The following is a 23428-nucleotide window of genomic DNA, read 5'->3' as shown; positions in this document are numbered from 1 at the left end:
CTGCTGTTCAGATGTACTACTTAATCTACAAAGATCTACTACTTCATCTTTTAAATCTGCTGAAGTAATAACAAAGTGAAAACTAGCATTTCCATAATGAAAGTATATCAGCAAAGAGATAGGTTACTGGTCTTCTCCAGTGAAAAATGATATATTGTATACATTATTCCAGAAAAAAACCAAGCAAGTGAAAAATTAGTACATACTCCCAGTCATTTACATTTAAGCTGATGCAAAAACTTTTGAAGATCATAGATATTTGTCTGAGCACCTAAACTAGTCTGTGTGAGCTAATAAAACAAGAAGTCCATTACAGAAGACCTGATTACGATTAATATTTTTAGTAATAAAAATAGCATACTTCCTTCAATGTCCAAATAGGCATTTTCTGTTTTCAATCATACGTGTAGTACAACCACAAGATGGCACTCTCGATCCATTAAAAGTCTTAGTAGTTTTAAAATCGATTTTACTTCACTAAAATTAACTCCAAATGTATGACTATACAAAACATCCCCCTCGAGTTTCCATTCCCTGATTGAGAGTCTCGTTCATCAAAAAGTGCAATACCCTGTCAAAGATTAATATATATCCTCAGTAAAACATCAACCATCTATTCTCTATAAGCTTTGACTTTGAACTCCTTAATAAAATGAAAAGAAACCAAAACACAAACATTCCAAGAGACATACATTAGATTGATAAAAGCAACAAATACTGATTTGTAATTACCTTTTAAATGAAGTATTAACATTCTGGCAGATCTAATGAAAACTAATTACATGTAATGTAGCAAGCACTCAAATTTAGCTTCTCAGTTGTACAAGTTTCGTGTAGGAGTGAAATAATTCAACTCCCATATGCTTGCCCTACCCAAATTCATTCTTTCATTCAAAAAGGATCAGGAGCCAATTGTTCCTGCCTTCATAAGATGTCTTGCTTCATGCGTGCCCCTCAGAGACCATTCAGTGTATTGTAATCTTTTCCTTATGCACAAAATTAAAAGGGAATTATGAAACATGTTTCTGCAGTAGAATTGCTACAAAGAGTGAGAGAACTTGTCACAGTTAGTGAAAGCTTTGAGAAAGACAGAATTACAGGAAGAGAAACATTTGGCACTGACATTTTATTGTTTGGCAGAGACCTAAGGGAGGATCCAACGGAGAAGCATGAAGAGCAGGTTGGGGTGCAGGAAGAGGAACCGGCTGGGAGGGAGTTCTGGGAAGCGAGATTGGCTGGGCCATGGGAACAGTCACAGCTTTCTGCTCTCCTCAGAGTTCTGCCTGATCATTAGCAGGCCCTGGTTAACACGTGATCTTTTAAGACAAGCCTGACACGGCACCAACACTACTCTTGCTGTACTCCATCAATATCGCATCCTTCATGCCCCTCAAAATCTTGTGCTGTAGTAGCTACCAGACATTCCAATGCAATATTTAGGTGGACATATATTCCATTTTAAAAAAAGTTAAATCTTGCTTCACCTTGGGTTATGCTGGTGAGAGGCTTGTATGAGGGGGAAAAAAAAAGTAACAGGAGATATTTTGAAAAGAACTGAGAGAGCTCGTACTGGGTTTAACTTGGTTTAACCTGGAGGAACCTGTCTCGAATATGGCACCAGTTGCCCCCGCCTGCCCTGCCTGAGGATGGATGGTCTCTCAAGCTGGAGCTGTGCCATGCTGCTGAGGCAGAGCATTCTTTGGACTCCACGATTAAGCCAACAAATTAAAGCTTTACAATTGCAACTTGATCTTCATTGGGGCCAGCACAAAAGACTCCAATGGGAATCTCCCAGTATAAAAAACGAGTCCCTACAGCTTATACAGAAATAAGGCTCCCAAACCACACACTCACCTCTACAGGCTGGGAACAAGAGGTAAGGTGGGTATAATTTCCTCATCTGCAAATGTACAGCTGGCACTCTAAGACACTCTCCCTGGTACATGAAGACATCAGATTTAACATGCAAAGTAATTGCAGTGGAAACATAAAACCAGAGACCCAAGATGGGAACTAATTATTTCTTGGCATACTCTTGCTTTATAACATGTTTTCCAAAACACCACCACTCAAACACATTTTTGGATGGGTATTTTCTAGCATTTTAAATTATATAATCAGTGAAAAGAAGAGGGAAAATCGAGATTTTAACGTAACTGCATTCATTTAAAATTCTGTATTTAGAACAGAAGGCAGCCTTTATCTTACAAAACTGGAGCAGCCAATAAAACTTAGAACTGTAAAATCCTGAAAGTGATGAATAGGTAATTTTCATCTTAGTATGCTCTTTATCTAGTGAGTGGACCTCAGTTCACAGCTAAAATTCAGCTTCAGAGAAGCATCAGAACAGATATTTTTAGTCTCTTCTGTGAATACACACTGGAAATTCTGTGCTTACAACAGCTTTCTGGAGGTACTGGCACAAGCTCTACAGACAAGCTGATTTCACAGACATGAAAAATGTTGCAGTAAAAATTTTGCAAAACTATTCCTAGATGAAATAAAAACAGAAGTTAGATATTAAGGTGAAATGGCATCTAATGCCTTTGCCAAAAAAAAAAAAAATTCCCTCTGAAATGTGCTTTCATTGTTCAGACTAGAAATACCTTAATCATACCTTCAGAAATTCTAAATTCTGCTGGATACCTCAAAACACAACAAAAATCAACATAAAAGCACACTAGTACTGTTTTTGTTATGAAAATTTCCTTATGCCTACTTCTACCTGACAGCAGCCCCTCATTCTCTCTTCCCACTTGCTGGGGGCAGTGGCTATCACTTCTTCTGCTTAAAATTATCTTCTGCATCATTAACTACTTTTTGTCTTGGGTTGTCTAATGTAATTAAATTAAACGCAAAGCAATTGCTCCACAACATGTAACTGGCCTTGAGTCTGACAACTCTATTTCCAACCTGCAAAGCTGCAGAGTGCAAGAAGGCTTATTTTTCATCCCACTCAGCCTCCCCTCACTATAACCCTGTTAAGGATAATAAAAGACACTCTCTGCCAACCTTATGTTGTGAAAAAGAGGAGAGAGGCTTATCCTATGACAATCAAGAGCCTGTTCATATTGCACAGTCTTCAAGCCATCTACTCAAATCAGAGGTTTTTGGGAGAAGAGAATCACCTCTCCTTCATTGCTCTCAGAAATCAGAGGCCTCTAATTAACCTCCCCCATAAGCTATGTAATATTTACCGTATAGAGCTCAGGGCCAGTATGTGAAGAAGTGGAAGTCCACTTACTGGGCTGGAGAAGTTGTATAATTAAACAGAAACACTGCTGAGCTGTGCCTCTCCTTGGTTGAGTCCACCTGCTCCTGCTTTTGTTAGCACAAAAGTAACTCCACTTCAAAGCACAGCAACAATCTTGTGATGTGACCGAGTAGCAGCAGGTTACCAGTACAAAGCTGTCCCACTGACACAGAACATCTAAATAGGAAGAAATCCCTGCTGACTCAGGCCTGACAGCTTCGTTTCCTGGATTATTTTCATTCCGCTGCTCTTGCCCTCCTCCCCACAGATCCCCCCGTCTGCAGCCTGGGCAGCTGCTCCATCGCTACATCTCACCCACTGCAACAATAGATAGGAGTGTTTTGCATGTCCTCCAGATGTTCATATAGCACAAGTTTATAGAGGCATTGCTCAATCTCACACAGAGCTCTTGGAGGGTAACTAAGCAGATAGGTCATCCACAGAGACGTGGAAGAGTCAGAACTCAAAGACAGCATACATGCATGATAGATTGAACAGGCTGAAAATGAAACAGATCCAAAACAACACTCTCCAGCCCCAGCATAATTAAATTCTTGGCCTGATCTTTTTTATTGTTCACACAGAACAAGAGAAAATTACTTTTCTGAATTTGCCAGCAGCAATCCCATTCCTTTCAACAGCATTTGCAGGTGTATTTAAGGCTGGGCAGCCACAGTAAGGTCTGCAGACTGGGGACACCCACAATAAACCCCATCAGCACAGGATGAGGCTTTTTTTCAGGTCTAAAAGAGTCTGTCCAAGCCACAGTGGCAGCTAATCATCACAAGGAATTCCCCCTCAGCATCTGAGATTTGTTTCAGAGCCATCCAACCCTGACATCTCTCGCTATGCTGTGTATGTTAACAACGGTGTTTGCTACGTCCTGATCCTCTTTTCAGCTAAACTCTGTTTCAGTTAAAACCTTTGAACTTACCCAAGGCTCTGCTGATTTTGAAATGTGTAACAAGCTATATCACGCCTTAAGTCAGTATCCTTTTAAAATAAAGCAAGTCCTCAAATGCCATTTTATGGGTTGATTTCATCAATTAAGTATCATTAATACTGTCCCCTATAGAGTATTCCATTTAGTAAGAATTCTCCCCCTTTTTTCAACACCTTGAGTTTAATGAGATGATTAAAATGAAAAAGTCAACGTTAGTAACTTGGTAAAACTTGGTAACTGCTCTATAACACTTAAGTCTGTATCTACCACAGCATCACTAGTCTAAGTACTTGCTGGGGAAATGCCAATGAGCTGCTACAGAGCCAAAAAAAAAAGGTCACAGAGCATTTTATTTTGCAGTTACTACATAAACAGAGGCTATTTTTAAATTGCTCATCAAGAAGCAATGGCTCTCAAAAACAATGCCTTAAGTATTTCCAAATCCTTACAGGAGCCATCCCCCTCTTACAACAAAACACATCTCAAAATACTTCACAAAGGAGGCCTCTGTCACTGCCCTCCCTTTACAGACAAAAAACCCCATGGAGATGACTTGCTCAAGGTCACCCAAACATGCCAGTGCCAGAGCAAAGTAGAGAGCCCAGATTTTCTAGTTTCTAATCAGCTCCTCCACTGGCCCTGGTAGCAAGTTTAAGCACTTACTGGTGTGCATTAAAAACATGTGTTTTGCCTTTAAAAGGGAATGGATTTTATAGACAAAACACCTGGGTGGGGGAGAAATGGAGGAGCTACTTAGAGAAGTTCACAGTTGCAGAGATATCTTTTTTCTCCTTGCTCCAATTTTCCATACTGCCTTTTTCATTTGTTAAACCCTTATCCCCCCAAAGAAACCAAAAAAGCAAAACCCAAAGCAGAACAGGAGCATTCCAAGCCTCTAACGAAATGACAGGCTTCTATTATCACAGATTCAAGCAAAAACCACCACAGGTTTCATGTTTTCTATGTACTGTTGAATCTACCATCAGAACACACCACAGTGCTGGAAATATTAGGACTTTGCTTGTCTATCTTACCACGATCAATATTAACAAGGAAAGCTTCTAAACCCATGCCATGTTTTAAAAAGAGCTTCACATATTGTAACATGTTTTAAGAAAGCCTCACATATCTGAAGTCAGATAAATACACTTTACAGACGGATACAACTGTCTGAAAACAGGTGTCCTGGGGCTGTGAAGACTGGCTTCTTAAGCTTGCAAAAAAGCTTGACTGTACCTGTCAACAGGAGCCTGTATTGGGGAATCCTCTGAACTGGCTTGAGCAGATAGTGCTTGAGGGCCAGACTAGCACAGCGGGGGCTCATCTGAAAGAAACGCCCAAAATAAGTAACAATTCCACAGCAGTCAAAGGTTCCAGCAAAAGAAAACATGCCTACAAACTGATTACACTGGATAAGCTTTTTATCTTTGAAAAGTGCTACTGCCACACAGCGTTAAGCACCACACTACAGAGCAAGCATTTCCATGTGGAAGACAGCATGCAAAATTACCCGTGCGTTAAGGACATGGGTAAGCACTCATACTCTGTAGATTCTAAACAGGTGCTTTGACATAGGAGGAAGAGAGGTGGAACTTCCCAGAAATAAAGGAAACAGGACAGCAAGGGCAAATATGCTCCTTTCTGATCGCTGTCAGTGTCCATTAGGCAAAAAGGCAGAGAAGACAGGAGTGCTCACTACAAATTTTTAATTAATCCACACCTCTAAAGAAAACACAGAATTAAAAGATCCATGCTTCAAAAATGCTAATTATCTTGAGTTTGCATTCAAAATAACGTGAATCTGAAATATCAAGTCCTTCAAAAGGCCTCTTGTTGTCCTCCTGTCTCAAGCCAAGACTGCAGCAAAAAACCCACCGCCAAAACACAAACAAATTGAGGACAGTTTCTAAAGTGGAGGATCACAACTGCTAAAAAGTCACAAAACAGGATATATCTTACAAAATACAGTACCTCGAAGTCTTTGACTACCGAAGCAAATCCTGCATTCTTCTTACACTGTTCATCTAATAATGCAACATTTTTATCAAATTCTTTGATGTAAGTTGAATACATCTTTAGGTAGGGACCCTTTTTAACAAATATATCAGCAATTCTTTGATGCTCGAGCCTAGAAACAACAACAAAAAAGATGCAATTAGAGCTAAAAATAGCATACATCTTAACCCTACAGCAAAACATCTCTCTTTTACAGAGTAAGATGTGCTAGTTTATGTTCTGAACAAAAAGCTTACAGCAGATAGGCACCCATCTCAGTTGCTATTCTGAAAACCTTATTAGGCACATGTCAACACACTAATACAGCCACTTAATACACAGCCTTTTAAAAATGGTCTTGAACTGTTTGAACACTTTAGTTCAAGGTGGATTTCTGAGGAAATTGATCTTCAAACTTCAAACTCAAGAGCAAGTCTTTACCCCATTGCAGTGCCTTGTCAGTAGGTTTTGTATAGCTCCACCCACCAGTGGTAATTGAGAATGGTCTTCAAGGGCATTGTGGCTATCAATCAGCATTGTGCCTGATCAATAAATCTAAACTACTGCTAAAATGCAAACCAGTCTTCAGAACAGCCTCCTTTTTCCCTAATGAAATCAGTGCACTTTTCATGCTCATGCAGAGACCAGAAGTTTCAATTAAAAACGAAATTTCAAATAAAAAGTGTGATTGCCACAAAAATGTATTGGCATGCCTTCTTGGACCTTTTGGGATGCATCTAAATGACAAAAAAAGCACATCTAAATGAAAAATCATCTCCTGTACTTCCAAAGTAAACTCTGACATTTCGGAAGGTACATGAAACACAAACGAGTCAAACCATGATCACATGGAGTCACATAAGCAAGCCCCCCAGATAAATTTCAACATCAAAGGAGTGAAATCCCTTTATTGATAGTCACCAGTGAGATAATCGCTCTTCCAGTTCCCTCAGGAGGTCCCGATTGAGTTCGTAGAGCTGAGGTAGGTAGTAGAGGATCTGATTCAGGATTCTGTCCTCAATCACTGGCTTTCCAAGTTGCCTAGAGGCGTGCGACACAGCATCCCGGAAATCCTGCCGGAGTACAAAGAGGACAGAACCCCCCTTGCCATGAGTGACAGCACCAACACAGAGAGGACAACGGAGTTCTCACTGCAGACATTCCAGGCACTGCTCCCTATTACCAAAGGCTGGGCGGGTACCATCTGGGTTATGTTTTTCTGCAGCTTCAATTTACTCCCCTGGGACTGCCTTAATCCCTCTGGTTTGACACTGGAGCTTTACTTTCTTGCTCCTGTATGCATAATATAGAAGTTGTTCATTATTTTTACAACATGCCCTTAAGAAATGTGTTGGTATTACTTATGAGGAAACTAAGGCAGGCTAAACAAGGCTTGTATCTGCAAGGTTGCTGGAAGCCTTGAGTGTCTTCTTGCAAACACGTTAAGTCAAAAAGCAAAACCGTTACATCAGCTAACACAATCACAGTATCTTACTCAAAAATCATCCTAGTGTTCATAACTCATCTACAAATGCCATTTTGGAAGATGTTCCTCTCTGACAAAAAGTAGGGTCAAAAAAAATTGCTATATGTAGCAGCTCTTCTATATACAGGAAAATTAACATCTAACAAAAAGATACTGTAACAACATGGGAATAGTGAGATTTCAAATGTTGGCAATGATCAAAACCAACACTGCCTGGTACCTTTGAAACATTTACAGTGAGGAGGAGAACCCTACTTACTCTTGAAGGATCTTACAGCATTTTTATGCTATAACCAGCTCCCAACAGGACAGAGCTGAGACTCACTGGTCCTCATTAAACTATTTAAAATTAAAGATCTTGATCCCACACAAATCAGCATGGCCAAGATTGAAACTTAGGATCCATTATACAAAGTATTTTCCCTATTCAAAAGCAAACAAATCCTTCAAAAAGTTTAGCAATCTAGCATTTCACTTGAAAAACAACACTGTCTTAACTGACAAAAAGAAAATACAAATTAGGTAGTGTTACATATTACTGTGTCTCACTTGAATTTGGGCAAAAAAGAAAATTAATCCAAAGTAGCTCTTCTGGAGTTTATGGTTAATGAAACCTAATATCACATGCACAATCTATAGGTATCCTGAAAAAGTGACCAACAAAATGTTCTAAGTACAATAATAAGTTGTATTTTAAATGTGCATGGGGTCTACACCTGCCTTTGAAAGCCTGTAGGATCCTCAGGTTGAGGAAAAAAAAAAACTTAGTCCCTCCTTTTCCCCCTCCCCAGGTCTACTACTACAGTTCTTACTAGCTATCCTGTCAGTCCAGCATCTGGCACTATTTAGGGTCTCTCAAACTGAAGCCTCAACTTTCCCCTGCTCTCCCTCCTCATTACGTCAGCTCTGGGCAACGTGAGCTCCAGACATGCTTTCTTGGTTTGTGACCCTCTGGGTCATGAAGGCTGTGACTGGGCAGTTCTGACAAGAAACTGTAAGGAGATACAGGGCACTGGCTCTAACAGGGGAAGGCTGAGAACTAAATGAAAGGGAGTTAAAAAACAGATGGCGTTATTCATATGGAAATGTTCTGGTTTACATCCTCTGTGCAGACTAGTGACACATAGGTTAACTACCAGCTGCATCTTAGGGGTTTTTCTGACCCTGGGGCACTGCTTAACACTGAAATGATACATGGAATTACAATGGCAAAAGCTCAAATGAGGCATTCTAGAGAGCTTCATGCAAAATGCATCATCATATTATGATAATATTCTTTCCCCGCCCCCACAATACAATACACTGTATGTATTTTGCCATAGGACGAGACAAGAATTTTGTTTGAACGTCATAAGGCTACTTGCACGATGAAAAGCAAAGCAGTTTTGTCTGTACATAATCAACAACCCAGGCTTTCCCCTGACCAAACAACAAAAGGAGAGCAGGGAGCCAGGTTTAAGCACCACTAGATAACACAGGAACGTCAGCTGTAGTTAAGAGCATTTATTTAACTTCTAGATACAGCATTCAAAGAGTCTGCAGGGCGTTTTCCAAATACAGATTTGGTTTTTCAACTAGCTTGACCCAAAGTCCATGAGCTTCATCACAGTTTATAGATTATGCCATGAAAGGCTCTATCATGGAAACAGCCAACCAAAACTTTACTTCATCACCTCCTGAGTCCCCCTCCACAACTGAGTAAATACTGCAGAGAGGAAATATAGGGAAGAAAGATAATGTGAACCTTTCAAATTTCAAAAGCCTGCAAAACGACTAGAGCTAAACTTCAATGCTTTTTCTTTTCTTTTTTTTTTAAATTATCTTCACTACTGACTATGCATTTGTCACTGTAATCATATTAAGATTTATTTTTAACCTGGCAGTGGGTGTGAAGTAACTGTCATGCCAAGTTCATCTTGAGATAAACTCAAGAGTTGAATGCAGAGGGCACATGCCTGGGGATCAGGGGTGGGGAAAGAAAAACAAATGTAACAACGTTGGAATTAACAGAGTTTACACTTGAAGGTAAACAAGCCTTCTGAAAAAGGAATTTCATATCCAAAAGGACAAAACATAGACCAGGTCTGGTTTAATTACTAGATGTAAAATATGCTAGTTTACAAACTAAACCCTGAAATTTCACCCCAAGGGGTGGAAGGTATTCAGATGACAACTTTTAATGCAAGTAGGTGAATGACTTAGAAATTAGAAACTGCAGTAAAAGTAGTAATTTAAAGCACCAGGACTTAGCTCCTTCTAAACCTAAACCAGTTCACTGCTTAATAAAAGCAGAATTGCTCTTGCAAATAATATATACATTGCTCTGATATCGATACATGCCTGCATGATGTGATTTATATTACAAACATATTTAGCACATTGTCCTATACAAAACTGCTGAAGAGCACTGCTTTCATCAGCCTGCTCAAAGGCAATCACCTAGGCTGTCCTAGAAATTATTGTTTGAAGCACTGCCGCAATCCATTACAACTGAATTTTAAAGACAGATTTTCTAATTAAAAATGGGTCTTTCAAATACTCCAATCTTACTGATTTAAAAAAACCTCAAAACAAAAAAACAAACCCAAAAACCAATTTGCTACACTTTGGAAGTAATGTGCTTATTTCACTGAAAAATATTTGCAACTCTAGACAGGTTTTATATGCTGCATGACAAAACCCAAAATATTATGCTAGTTATACTGAATCACCTCAGCTTCTTACCAAGATATTTTTTTTTTCCCTTTCAGAAGTGGGGAGGCTATTGTACATTTTCTGAAATTCTTGTTTACAGTTTCTAGTTTTACATTATATTCTGGTCCAATAATAATCTTCTGATACCATCTTTAGGGATTAGGTAAAGGTAATTGTTTTCACACAGCTACTTCAAGAGAACAGCACACATCACCATCCCTGGAAAGAACATTCTTTTCAAACCAGAAGCAGTTTTAGTTTATGCTAGGCTGAGACAGCCTCCCACTGGGTACTTGTCCATACAAAAATCTAGTCTAGGCATATTAAAGGCTTCTGAGTACATACTGTTGCTGAATTACTGTTTGATAAAACACTTTCAACTTGAAAATGTGTAGGAATTCTATTTATCCTGTTAGTATACACTCCCCCTATAGCTGTGGAGTTTTTAAACAATATTTGAGGAGGTTACCACCATCACTGCTTTTGTTTCCTCCCACCACTCCTTCAATGCAGCTTCCTTAAATAAGTAAAAGGGGTGTGATATCTGAAATAATTCTGACCCTGTTCTGAATCATCTGTGATCAGCCCATGCACTTCCCCTCTGCAAAGGCCCTGACTCACAATCCCTCAGTTCTTCCAATCAGAGGATTCCCAGCCAGCAGTGATCTGCCTGTGCCAGCCTAAGGAGCAAAGGACAATTTTAGTTGTAAACCAAAAGAGGTACTGAGCAGACTAAAACCTGGCTCAACTGCTGAATGGGTCAGGTGCACCTTCAGGTATCTAATAGTTGAATGAAGGTAATTTCAAATGGGTGAAATTAACTTCCTGGAAATTTAACAGGAAGAGAAAGTACTACATATTCTAAACACAGGCTCGTATTCTAGTCCTAAAGCTTCAACCAATATTCATCTTGGATCGGTTCTCCCAGAACATACCATCAGCAAAGCAAAAATAAGTCATAACCCCTTCCACTGAGGTACAACTCCCAGCTAAATACACCTGCAGATAGCTCAAATAATCAGTTTAATTTAAGGAAAAAAAGTATGTTTGCACTTGGATGCTTTTCAAGGAATACACACACACACACACACACCCTATGGCGAAGGAGTAGAGAAGGGGAGGAAGCTTCATGACAGCCAGGCTGCTAGATGTGACAAACTGTAAACATGACTGCTTAGGAATACAGCTACAGAAGATTTCACGAAGAGATTATTTAAAATATAAATAGGCACTCCTAGCAAGAGTCAGACTATTACCCATAAACTGCTAAGTTAAACTACAGCAACTATAGTTAATCAAGACTATGACTAAGTGTGGATCATGACATTTTTCAAACATATGCCATCACTTTTGGAAAGCTGCCAGGCACTTCCACACCTTTTTTCTCAGGTAATAAAAAAATTTTAAGTCTTTAACGAAATCATGTAGTTATTTTTTTTACAATAATCAGTGATTTGACCATGGCATATTCCCAGAACGTTATTTCAGGCAATAGGCTGGGTAGTAGAACAATATTTCCTTCTAAACTAAAACTATTTTTATTAGTCTTCTTACTAAGAAGATAACAGCTGCAACTCATTGTCAAATGTCTCAGCAGTTCTAAAGTACTTCAGAGACAACAAATTTATCAACATATTCACCTCAGACTGGTCAAATATTTAAATTTTGCAGATGGAGAAAAAGGAGTTGGAGGTTGAAAGAATTTTTCACAGTCAAACAGTAAGTCAGTTGTAAGCCAGAACCAGACGTCGGAACTTTGCTCTGGCCATAGCTATTTTATTTTTCATTACGTTCTTTTTCCAAATCTACTATTATTTTTCATAATTCTTGGCTACAATACACATCAGTCTTTATAGATACACGAAACTATATATAGTTTTTATACAGAGAATTTTGCAAATTTCTTCTGAAAAATGGAAACATTAAACCAGAATTTTTCAGTCTTGTATCTCTGGAAGGACACACAATAGAAATTAATGCTTGACCTCTTATCTGCCTTCTCCAATAAGAGGTTGATCTTGTGGCTGCAGAAATGCTAAGAGGTGCCTCCTGACAGGCTCCTACTTACTTGGTCTCAGACTCCAAATATGGACAGAACAGGGGTCTAAGTCAGAAGTGCAGATTTAAAGGCTCAGGCAAAAGCCCACAGGCCTAAGCTTTTCTTTTCACACAGCAAGAAGTTACACACTAAGCCTTGCAGTGGAAAGAGTAACCTCAAAAAACCAAGTTTCTCTGCTGGACCAGAAGCCTTGCTGCTTATACCCGCAGTGGCCAGGGAGGAAACAATCAAAAAGAGTGGAAAAACAAAAAGAGCGGAGGGTTTTGGCAAAAGAAAAAAATTCAGAATGAAAATGCACCAAAAAAATGACAACAAATAAGCCAGGCACCTTACCCTCAGCGCCAGGGTGCTGCTGAGGAGGTCCTCTCACTCATGTGAAGCAAACCATCTCCAAAGAATCCCACAACAAAGTACAAAGGGCACCAATCCTGCCTTACTCCTTTTCCAGGAACACCGGTTGCTTTTTACGCACAGGGCAACTCAGAGAGAAGTGATGAATTTGTTTCTCGTATGTCACTTGTGTTTTACACCTGGTTCACTGTTTCTTTTTTCTTCAGGTGTCCTTAGGGAAAAAAATAGTACTTCCCCCATATTCTCAACCCTTGTTTACTCTCAGGAGTCAATGCATGAACCATCTTACAAACATGCATACAGAAGAGCTAGTTTGATTTAAACTCCTTTTTTTCCAGGAGTTTCTAAAAGCATTTTACTGGAATCTTGTCCCCTAAAAGAATACTAACATTGTAACAGAAATACAGAGAATTCAAGATTACATCTAATGTTTGATTACAGCCTCAAGCAACCCCATTTGCTGTGTCTGTTTGAGACTGTGTGCTGTGTGCAAAGCCAGGTGAGTCCCTTACCTCTGTTATGACCAGCTTGTTTAGTATTTATAGAAGTGTCACCAAGTGTTTATAATTTTGCAGTGTGTCTTCAACAGAAGCAGTCAGATGTACCTGTAGTGTGCAGCAGGGTCCACATATGTTGGTACCCTGGTATCTTGGAAGAGTTGCTCCACCTAACTTGACTTTGTCAACATAAAAGAAAAAAATGCTAAAAAAATTCAGTGGTACTTGTAACGAGCTTGCAATCACATTCCTACCTTCTCAACTGCTTTAGATTCTACTTCAAAGGCTCTAAGAAGAAGCAAATCAAAAAAGCTTTTTCTTACATCAACAGTCCTTTTCCTTGGCGCCATGTGATGCATTTAGCTGACATTGGTAAAATATTCTGAGGAGAGTATTATTCATTTCAGATCATGGCTAATGGAATTAGTCACTAAATTTCAAGTGGAAAACCACTAATAGATGGCTCAGAAGGTGCAACAGAGCAGCCCCCAGACAGCCAAATCTTTACTATGGGTAAAAGAACCCAGTTTGGGAAGAATCTAAGTTCTAATTCAGAAATTTTTCAGAGGTTTCTTGACTGGCAATTAGTAATCCTGACACTGAAGGTAGTAAGCCAAAGTGGTCAGTGCACATGAAATTAAAAGGATAGTTTTATCAACATTAAAATATCATCTGTAAGAAATACATTATTAAATCAACTGATTTAATAATGTGTGTGACAAACACACAAATCCTCAGGCATACCACTCTGTGGCAATAAAAAACTGGGTGTCTGCAAACTTTCTCAGCTATGGCAGTTTTTATTTAGTGAAAAATGCGCACACACACACAGAGGCTCAAAACCAGTGCCCTCTCTGATAAGGACACTCACCAAGGTTCCTGCTGCAGGGCAACTGACAAGTTAAAGACAAAGTATTTCCTCAGCTCCTAGCCTAGAATCCTCCCTATTAGAACAGGCTGAATACATGTTGATTGTTATTGCTAGCCAACAAAAACATTTCTAATAGTTTTTATTTGGCAGCTAGAAACTAGTAGACTGTCATGAATAGAGTTGCAAGTTATCCAATAAAGGAAAAGCAAAACACATCCTACACCACCACTCATTTACACTGTGGGAACAGCTTTTAAGTTTATCCTAGAGACTTCCTAAGCTTTCTACTCTTCCCTTTTTCACACTGTTCTTCTGTTTGCCTGCATCCTCCTTACCAACAGCCTTTCTTCCAGTACTGCACACATTACCTAAAAAACTGGTACACTGAAAAGAAAAGCAAAGACACCTTTAAAAAATAAGTTAAATGTCTGAAAATTATGGTAATTTAAAATTATATAGCTTGAAAGTTGTCCTTGCCTAGGACAACTCTCTTTCTTTAACCAATATTTAAAATTGAGTTCTCTATTAGAAGCCATGTTGAATACAAATTATATATTGGCTGCAACTGACTGAGCCAGCTCTTAAAAACCAAGCTTGAACAGAATCAGAAAATCAATTACTAGGAGGAAAGCAGAAGAGTAATCAGCAAATGATGTGGTAAGTTTTTTGTTCCCTGAAAAAAACCTCTGTATTACAGGACTGTATACAACCATCTAGAAGAGCCTTTGTTCCCAGTTTCACAGAACAAGCTTCTCAAGAGACTGAGATAGACCAATGCACCTGTTTGCAATATAACCACTTCTACTGCCCAAGGAAAAAAACCACTGTGCTTGCACTTAACTAAATGGTACAAACACATATAATTTCTAACATGACAGAAAACACACAAAATTGAGCTAGAAAACGAAAAATTCCTCATTAATTTCCGATATCACCTTCAACACAGCATGTTTTACAGATGACTGATCTGCACAAACACAGATTAAATACTTAACCTTTGTTGTGTACAACACACTGCAGGTACTACAATCGCAGGTGTTATCAGAAAGCAAACAGCTGTCAAGAAACTGCAGCCTCAAAAAAATATGCTGCCATGGTGATGGATGCACCTTTAGAGCTATTAGCTATTAATTGGATTACTCCAAGAATGAGCATTTTAATGTACCATTTCTAAAAGTAAATTGTTCCTGCCTCCCCCCACCATTTAAGGAGTTACTCTAACCAAAAACTTTTTGTTGCTATGTACATATTTATAAGCCAGTACAAGATGGCTTATAAATAGGATCCTGATTAACATAAATTGATATATATTCAATTTTCAGTATGCAACACCCGCACTCAACTGGAAACTGCATAAATTATTAAGGAGATCCAGAAGGAACCACCAAAATATTCATCCATTATGTAAAATGTGAAACTTAAAAGTTCAGCTTAATTAGATTTTTATATTTTGAATATGTAGATGCAGCAGAAAAAAAGGCACAGTCACTACGAAAAAGCCTAAACATAAAACCTTAATAGATTAAACAAATAGAAGAGGAAACTGCTTTTTTTTTTGAGTACTTACAATGTGTAAGAGCTTTAGCACATCCACAAACCTATCAGAAAAGCAAGAAAAAGCAAACAGTTACATTTTAATTGCCCAATTAAAATAAATTGAGTAGTTATTAAGTTTAGCACTGATACTTACACTTTCTCTGAGCTCATGATCTCCTTGGCAATATGGTAAACCTTTGTTTTCTTTCCAGCTGCCTTACTCTGCAAATAAAATTATATGTTACATGATGCACCTACTACAACTGTCATAATTTCCAGCTATTAGTTCCTTAAATTAAATGTAATTATTTTATAGTTACTTCTAAGAAAAGCACTTCATACTGCTTTGAAATCTCTTGGCTTTGACACTTCTTAGTTTTTCAGGACCTGTGAGAAAATCAATTTAGCTTCTATCTGGAAACAACAATATTACTTAAGAGCAGTTTTTACAACACTGTCAGCTTTTCTTTTAATTATTACAGGAAGCACTGAAGCCCATAATGAATTAAGTCCTAGCAAACAACAATTATTGTTTAGCAAAAGTACTGAAGTGCAGGAAATATTTCCATATTATTTGATTTTTTTTTCTGATTAATACAGCAGCAGTAATATTTGCAGTGAACTCAAATGTGTTTCAGGAACATCTTAAAAGACATACGTATTTTCTTTACGGAAAAACAAGCTGACAGAAGAAAAAAAAAAAAGAAAGAAAATAATCACATTGAAGAGAAAAGCCAGCTTCTGACAACCTACTAACGGAGCTGCTGGAATACATAGCAACTGTACTCCAAAGATGCAGAAATGTGAGCCTTGTCATCCACCTGAAACACTGTGGAGATGATGCTGGGTTTCATGTGCACATCTGGCTTCCAAAAAACCAAAGGCACTGTCCAACATCAGATAGAGGGACCAGGTATAATAAAGCAAGTGGGGCGGGCATCTGGATGCAAATGTGCTTGCTACACAGTGTAACTTCCATGTACGATTTCCCTCAGACAGAATCCCTTTCTCCAAAACAGCTCTCATGGTTTGCCATATGCTTCTCTGCTGCCAGCTGTCACCACATCTATTGCACATTCAGGTTTTCTTTTTAATGGGCTGCAAAGAAAGAGAGGATGAGAAGCCCTAAAACATCACAGGATATACAACTCAAGTGAGATGGAAGTCCTGGGAAGGATCTATTGAGTATGGTAGTATAATATGGGCACTGAACAGTTTATCTAGAAAATCAGATTATCTTTGTTTCAGAAGCACTAATGCTGCAAGACTTCTCTGGAGATTTAGTTCTTCTCCAAACTGATAAATAAGTCTCAAGTGCTGGATGTTAAACCATGGAACAGATAATACTCATAGGTAGGTTTTAAAGATATTGTTGTATTCAAAATAAAAAATAAATCTAAATTGAATTTTTTCATTGGAGTTCAAATGACACTGTGCCTAATTAGTAAATTAAAATTCATTTCTAAATTAAATAATTTGGTATAACACCACATATGTGCAAAATCCATTATTTATTTTATATACTATACAGACAGACATCTGCACACAGATCTGGGATTTTACTTATGAAATTAAACTTATTTCCAAAGAACAATTAGATCTATTCAGTGTGGGTCCATCGCATTCAGGCAAGATTGTAACACCTATTCTCAGGCCTCTGTGCCTATTTAGAAAGCACAGCTGACACGCTCCCTACAAGACTGAATTCACAAGCAAGTCAATTATGCAGAGCAAGCTATCTGCCATCACTGTAGATGTGTCATGTTGCAAATGAGATGAAAATTAGTATTTTGAGAACAAGATGCTACTGCTAAACAATTACAAAAAGCAATACCACAGTCTGTTTTCAGCCCCATTTGAAAGACTTTTCACATACCAGCTAGCGCTGAAAGGACCACTTTGCATTTGCTCAAAGATGCTCTGGCTCTGAGAGTGTCTAATGGGAGAACCAAAGGGATACAAATAAGGCTCTCCGGCACAACACTGGAAAGGAGCCCTAACAGATATAAAGCATCAAAACAGCCAGATGCTTGTGGTAAGGAAAAATAAAACAAGCCCAGCTGATGACCGAAGCAGAGACTGCTTCATTCTCCTCTGCAGCTGCTCTCGCTGTGAGGAAGTTGGTTGTTAATTCCCAGCTGCCGGCCACACGTGCCGCAGGCAGCTGAAGCCAGCAACAGCAGATGCCTCACAGCAAGTGCTAAATTACTCCATAAAACCTGCCTGAGAACCCTCCTAATGGGGACACTTTCCTGTAAAACGCTGTTGTGAAAGTTTGAGGGCATTTCTAGAGGCATGCAAGGTAAGTTAGCTTCTATATGGGTACAGTCTTGCTTAGTTTCACAGGAACAAGCTTTTCCCTTGACTCTTTCCCTCTCCCAATTTATTCCTCTCATTTGGTTTAACAGTATTTAGGAGTGACACCCCAAGCTTTCTTTTCCAGCACTAAAAAGTTTCAGTGGTTTTTTTTGCTTATCTTGTTGGGGCTTTGGGTTTGGTTGATTTGTTTGTTTTAAATTATTTTTAAGAAAAGGAAGCAGATGGAACTACTATCAAAGGAAACAGCTGCCAGGACTGGTGCTGAGGAGAGGCACTGGTCTATGGGCAGGCTGGTTTCAGGGCATCCAGGACTGAGAAGTAAGAACATGGACATCCCCAGAGAGGGATAGGACCCTCATAAACTCATTTCATTCAGAGTAGTTAAAACAGTCTTCCTGCTCCTCATTTGAAGAAGTAAGATTAAAATAAGGAAAATCACTCCAAGCTGGCACTCACAGAACGTAGCAGAAGATCAGACCTCAACGGCAATAGGTGGTTTACATTTGAAAATATCCCAACAGGTTACAACTTCTGAAATACTGCAAGAGTGAGGAATAGCTTCAGAAGATAAAGATAAAAAGATACCTGTTTATTATCTTCTTGAGGATCAGTCTCCCCTTTGCTGGAATCAGAATTTGTGTCATCATCTTCATCAGAACTGTTCATGATATCTTCTTCATCTGATTGGAGATCTCCCATTACCACGTTGGGATGATCATGGTGTTCTTCTAAGGACCTAATATTAAAATATACACACCATACTTTATTTATGTAAAGAGCTTTCTGTTTCACCCCACAATAAATGATACTTGGTATCAGAGACCCTGAAAACAGTAGTGGGTAGTCTGAAAATTACAACAGCTGGAGGCTTTTCAACAGTGGACTCGTAACTCTGCAACATTTTATTTATGCTAGTATTTATACATTGCTCACTGACTGCAAGCAAAAGCTACAGTACCTTTGGAGTATTTATATTATTCAAGTCCATCAGAGTTTGCATAACAATAAAGTCTGATAAATCTACTCCCTTATTGCTATGCGCATGTATAGAGCAACATTTGTACTGTGTGCCAGAAGGATGAAGAAAGATCCTAGCTATTTTGCTATCCTCTATCTCATAGCAGCAGGTCTTTTTCCAGATATGGTACTCACACTGGAGCTTTCTGGGTGAAAGTCTAGATGCATGTATATATACAGGCCTGTTTCTCAATGCATGTGCTAAACAACTACACCAGTGACAGCAATATCATAACCATTCTGTCCAACAATTCTTCTTAAAAACAGCAAAGCAGAATCTTTTGTGATTAAGAACACCCATCCCCCAGAAACAGAAACCTTTTGGATAGCTATCAAAGCTATAGAACGTAACCTTGTTCTGCTCCTGTACAGTCACTATAGAGGTCTCTTTTTTTCTCTAGAGCTTCAGCTGTATTTGCAATACAGGAACTGCATGAGACAGGCACACGATCTTCTTCCCCTAACTAGCCTTGGCAACTTCAGTAGAGATTTAAGAAATGCAATTCCAGAAGAAAATAAAAAACGGGGTAGGAAAAAATAGATTGGAAAACAGACTAGAGGAAACAGAGCCTTAAATTTTTGAAAGGTTACATAGAAACACAGCAAATCCCTGGCCTCCTACTTTTAATCCTTAAAAATACCTAATAATTTCCAATTACACTAAAACTATCTAAAAATCACATAATCTGTGTTCAAGGTCTGCAAAAAGATTTATTCTGACACGAGCCAAACCAAATTAGCTATCCTGCAAAACAAAAAGCAAATCCAGCAACCCTTGTCCATGAGCTGCTGCAGCCAGCAGAGATCTCACCGGGCTGATCAACACCTAATTTTGTACAGCCAACAGCTGCCAGCCAACACTTCTTCATACACCTGGCCCTCTGCTTCCTGAGGCAAGGGATAGTTACGACTGATCTTTTCCTAGCTTTGAATCAAAGGAAAGTGGGGATGGAGGGTAACTCTTCAGACTTGCCACTTCTCTCTGTGATAGCTACCAGAAAGGAAACCTGTCACCATGGATCCCACGGAAGGTGTCTGCCAGTAATCTGAAAAGCAGAAGTATTCCTCAGGGCTTGGGTTCAGTTTTGGGACTGGCACTGCTAAACAGGTTTGTCAGCGACACGGACAGTGGGACTGAGTGCACCCTCAGCAAGAGTGCCCAGCAGGTCAAGGAAGGGGATTCTGCTACAGCGAAGTGTTGATTACTCAGTGCTCAAGACAGAGTTAAAAACAAACAAATCACACCAACAACCAAACAAACTAACACAAAATAGAAATATATTTGGAGATAAAAATTAGCTAGCCTGTGGACAAACCTTGAAGCCATGAAGACATTAAGAAGATTTAAATAACTTGGTTCTATTAGGACAACACAGGAAGGACTTGGGAAACTCCCTAGCAGTTACTGTCTCCCAGAACCGAATGGGGTGGGGGGAGGGAGGCGACTGTAAGGTCATCACCGAGTTCAAACAAGTTCCTGAGCCAAGACTGCAGCACCCTGGGTGCAGAGAGACGCCCCCCTTTGTTTTAGTTTGGAAATTGTCACCTTCATGCAGGAATAGAGCAGCCACCAGAGAGATGAGTGCTGATGACAACAGCATATGGTGTATGCCAGGAACAGTCCCCATAGAGCCTCCAGGAGTTTCAGGAAGGCAAAAAAGCAGCTTTTTACTGGAGCTTTCCCTGGAACCATGCTAGCAGGAAACTAAGATTTCTGCAGTTATTCATTAACTTCAGCAATTCAAAAAACTCTTTGTCCAGTTGATATAATCCACAGTCAGCTGAGAATACCTATTTTAGCACATTTTCTTCAATTATGACACACAGATTTATTACATCAGTAGCATGACGTGAAGTAGATATATGCCCCAGATTTCGTCAAAACCTGCAACAGAAATTACTGCTATTCCTTCCTTTACTAAATTGCTCAGCTTTACCATCCACATCTGTCACTGAATCTATCTCTGATCAAGGGTATTTTTCCGACTGCAAAATATATTAAGTGCTTTATCTCTGACCACACTGGAATACACTTTTTAGTTCATTATTCGTTAATGTCTATTTTTGTCAATAGACATTTTATCGCCCTTTTTCCTAGCCTGAATATTTGTTTTTAATTGCTGTCTTAATTTCCTATAACTGAGATTCCTTCTCATCATTGTTTTCACACCTGTGACATCACTGTTCTTTTGCGTCAGCATATTCTTCTGGATGCCCACTCCCGGACTTCGTTGTCTTTTTCCATTTAAACTTTTCAGGGCAACTGCACCAAAACTTAGAAGCTTTAGAAAATCCACCCTTTTGGAAGTCAGAGACAAGAATACTTCCAGGTGAAGCTGTATTTTACTTGCACAAACACAATCCCCTTACCACTGAAGGATGAAGAACAAACTAGCTAGCTTGTATTGTGTGAAGCATTTTCTTAATGTAAGATTAATCAGCTTATCTAATAGAAAGTCTCAGTAAAAAAAAAAAACTACTTAAAAATTTTACTAGTTAACAAGTGATAATTTAGGATGTGTAGTAAGTGTCCACAAATGAACAAATGACAGCCACTCATTGTATAAGATTTTTTCGTTCCTATAAATCACAATGTTTAGGCAGTAAGCTCCTTTTCTGGCCTTTGTGGTGCTTATGCACCTACTGTTCACATAAAGGAAGCTATGAGAGCTGAGAGGACCATGTGTAAAATCTTGCATACAGTATCTACTCCACCAAAGCACCTCTTAGTAATCCCTGTAAGTTTTTATCCTGTAATGGCTCTGTTCACACAGCCTGCCGGTTCTTCCACATGATACGTCTTGTTGAGGGTTTCTTTAGTGGTATTTTTAATACTTTTTCCCTTATTTTCTTTGCTTTTTGAAGAAAAAACACATTGGATGACTAGATGATCAATGATCAAGAGTCAGTTCACACTCAGCAATTTTCCAGAGTCAAACAGGCAGTCAGTTCAGGGATAGGGCACAGTACTTGCAGCCATGGGAAGATGCCCTCCTGGTGGTATCTGCAGTTGTGTCCTCTTCTTCAGAGAAAATGGGGACAGAGCCACTGTTCATTTGCGTTTATCTGTCACGTGCTGAAGAACACGTAATTCTCCTCATACATTACACCTTAACCTTTCATGGTAAATGCTACGGCTTTCCTGGTGAAACAGAAAGCAGTTTTGTATTTACTGATTACTCTTTTCTGTACTTTTACCTCTGAAATCTTCTATAACGTAAGTGTATGCGTGGTTCTCTTCAAGTTACCTCTGGATAAAGTGAAATCCCTTGCACTTTAACTGTCTTTGGAAATAGTAGTAAATCTTTAAATAAACAGAGTCTTTTCTAACACATATTAATTCCCCTTTTCCAAAATACCACAAGCATGCAGTAAGGCTTATTTTAAGTGGCTCTTCTGATAGGTATTTTGGGGATACTTCTCTATCTTGTTCCCTCTTCATCACGATTCTTTGTCCTACCCACAGCAATACCACCAGGAACTTCTGCATTATCAGTCATGTGAAACACCATCCCTGCCAACTCACTGTGCTACGCACTGAGTAAGAACATCTTGCTGTATCTCGTGAGCAAGTTATCTAAATATAGATGTGGGGCTTTTTTACTTGACACATAAAATGAAGGAATCATTAGTTTGCCTTGGAATGAGCAGCTTATAGGATGATGCATATATGCTGTGCTGTATTTTCCTATTGCAATAGTAAAATACTAATGAAATAAAACATGCTGGTCCTAGTGAGACATACAGCAAGATAAACTGTCAAAACTTAAGACTTGCCATCAGACTATTACCACTGGAAAAATAAATCCAAATCAGTATAAAAACGATTTATTGTCTTCAAGAGATGACCAAGACTAGTTCAGACTAGTTTGTCTTATTATAGAAGATTCAAATACACCTGGGGCTTCACTTTTAGACACTCTTGATTTGGACCCTTGCATAGGGTACTATAGCCTGAAGTCACAATTAACATTTCAGTCTCAGTTTCCAATTCCTCTAGAAGGCAAACAGTATTTTAAGATTGACCAAGATCATTCAGAAAGATTCTCTGCCATGGAATGCTCCAACATTAAGTATTTTATAGTACATTGGAATGACTTCAAGTGTTAGCATCACCATAACTGCTAAAAAGCAAGTTTCCACAGCTCCAAAGTATTTGCTAAAATAGATTCATCCACGCTACTGCTTTACACACATTTCCTTGTGATCTTCATTATTTTTAGATCTGTTTCCTACTTTCAGTAAGTAATAAAAGTATGTAGGAATGCTGAATGAACAGAACCTTGCACACAACACTCTGCTAAACTCTTCATTTCTCATCCTTTTGCTGTTTTTTTAAAAAGAATCTCCATTATAATCTGCTTTATCCTTCTGTCTATTCCTCCAGTATTTAATTGCACGGTTTCT

At 38.8% G+C, this 23428-nt stretch overlaps 1 protein-coding gene across 1 annotated transcript in view; it reads right to left on the bottom strand.

The window, feature by feature from the left end:
• The window catches only part of FGD6 (FYVE, RhoGEF and PH domain containing 6), a 73378-nt gene that overhangs the window by 25802 nt on the left and 24148 nt on the right, over nt 1-23428 (bottom strand). The window contains exons 3-8 of the mRNA XM_032106286.1: nt 18590-18740; nt 15840-15907; nt 15717-15747; nt 7113-7264; nt 6168-6324; nt 5433-5520 (exon numbers count right to left, since the gene is read on the bottom strand). Of these exons, the coding sequence (XP_031962177.1) occupies nt 5433-5520; nt 6168-6324; nt 7113-7264; nt 15717-15747; nt 15840-15907; nt 18590-18740 (647 nt within the window). The remainder of the gene's footprint in view (nt 1-5432; nt 5521-6167; nt 6325-7112; nt 7265-15716; nt 15748-15839; nt 15908-18589; nt 18741-23428) is intronic.

This window comes from Corvus moneduloides, chromosome 4, assembly GCF_009650955.1.
Source record: "Corvus moneduloides isolate bCorMon1 chromosome 4, bCorMon1.pri, whole genome shotgun sequence".
Lineage (NCBI taxonomy): Eukaryota > Metazoa > Chordata > Aves > Passeriformes > Corvidae > Corvus > Corvus moneduloides.
Note: the sequence above shows the minus strand (reverse complement) of the source record. Positions and strands in the feature narration are given on the sequence as shown.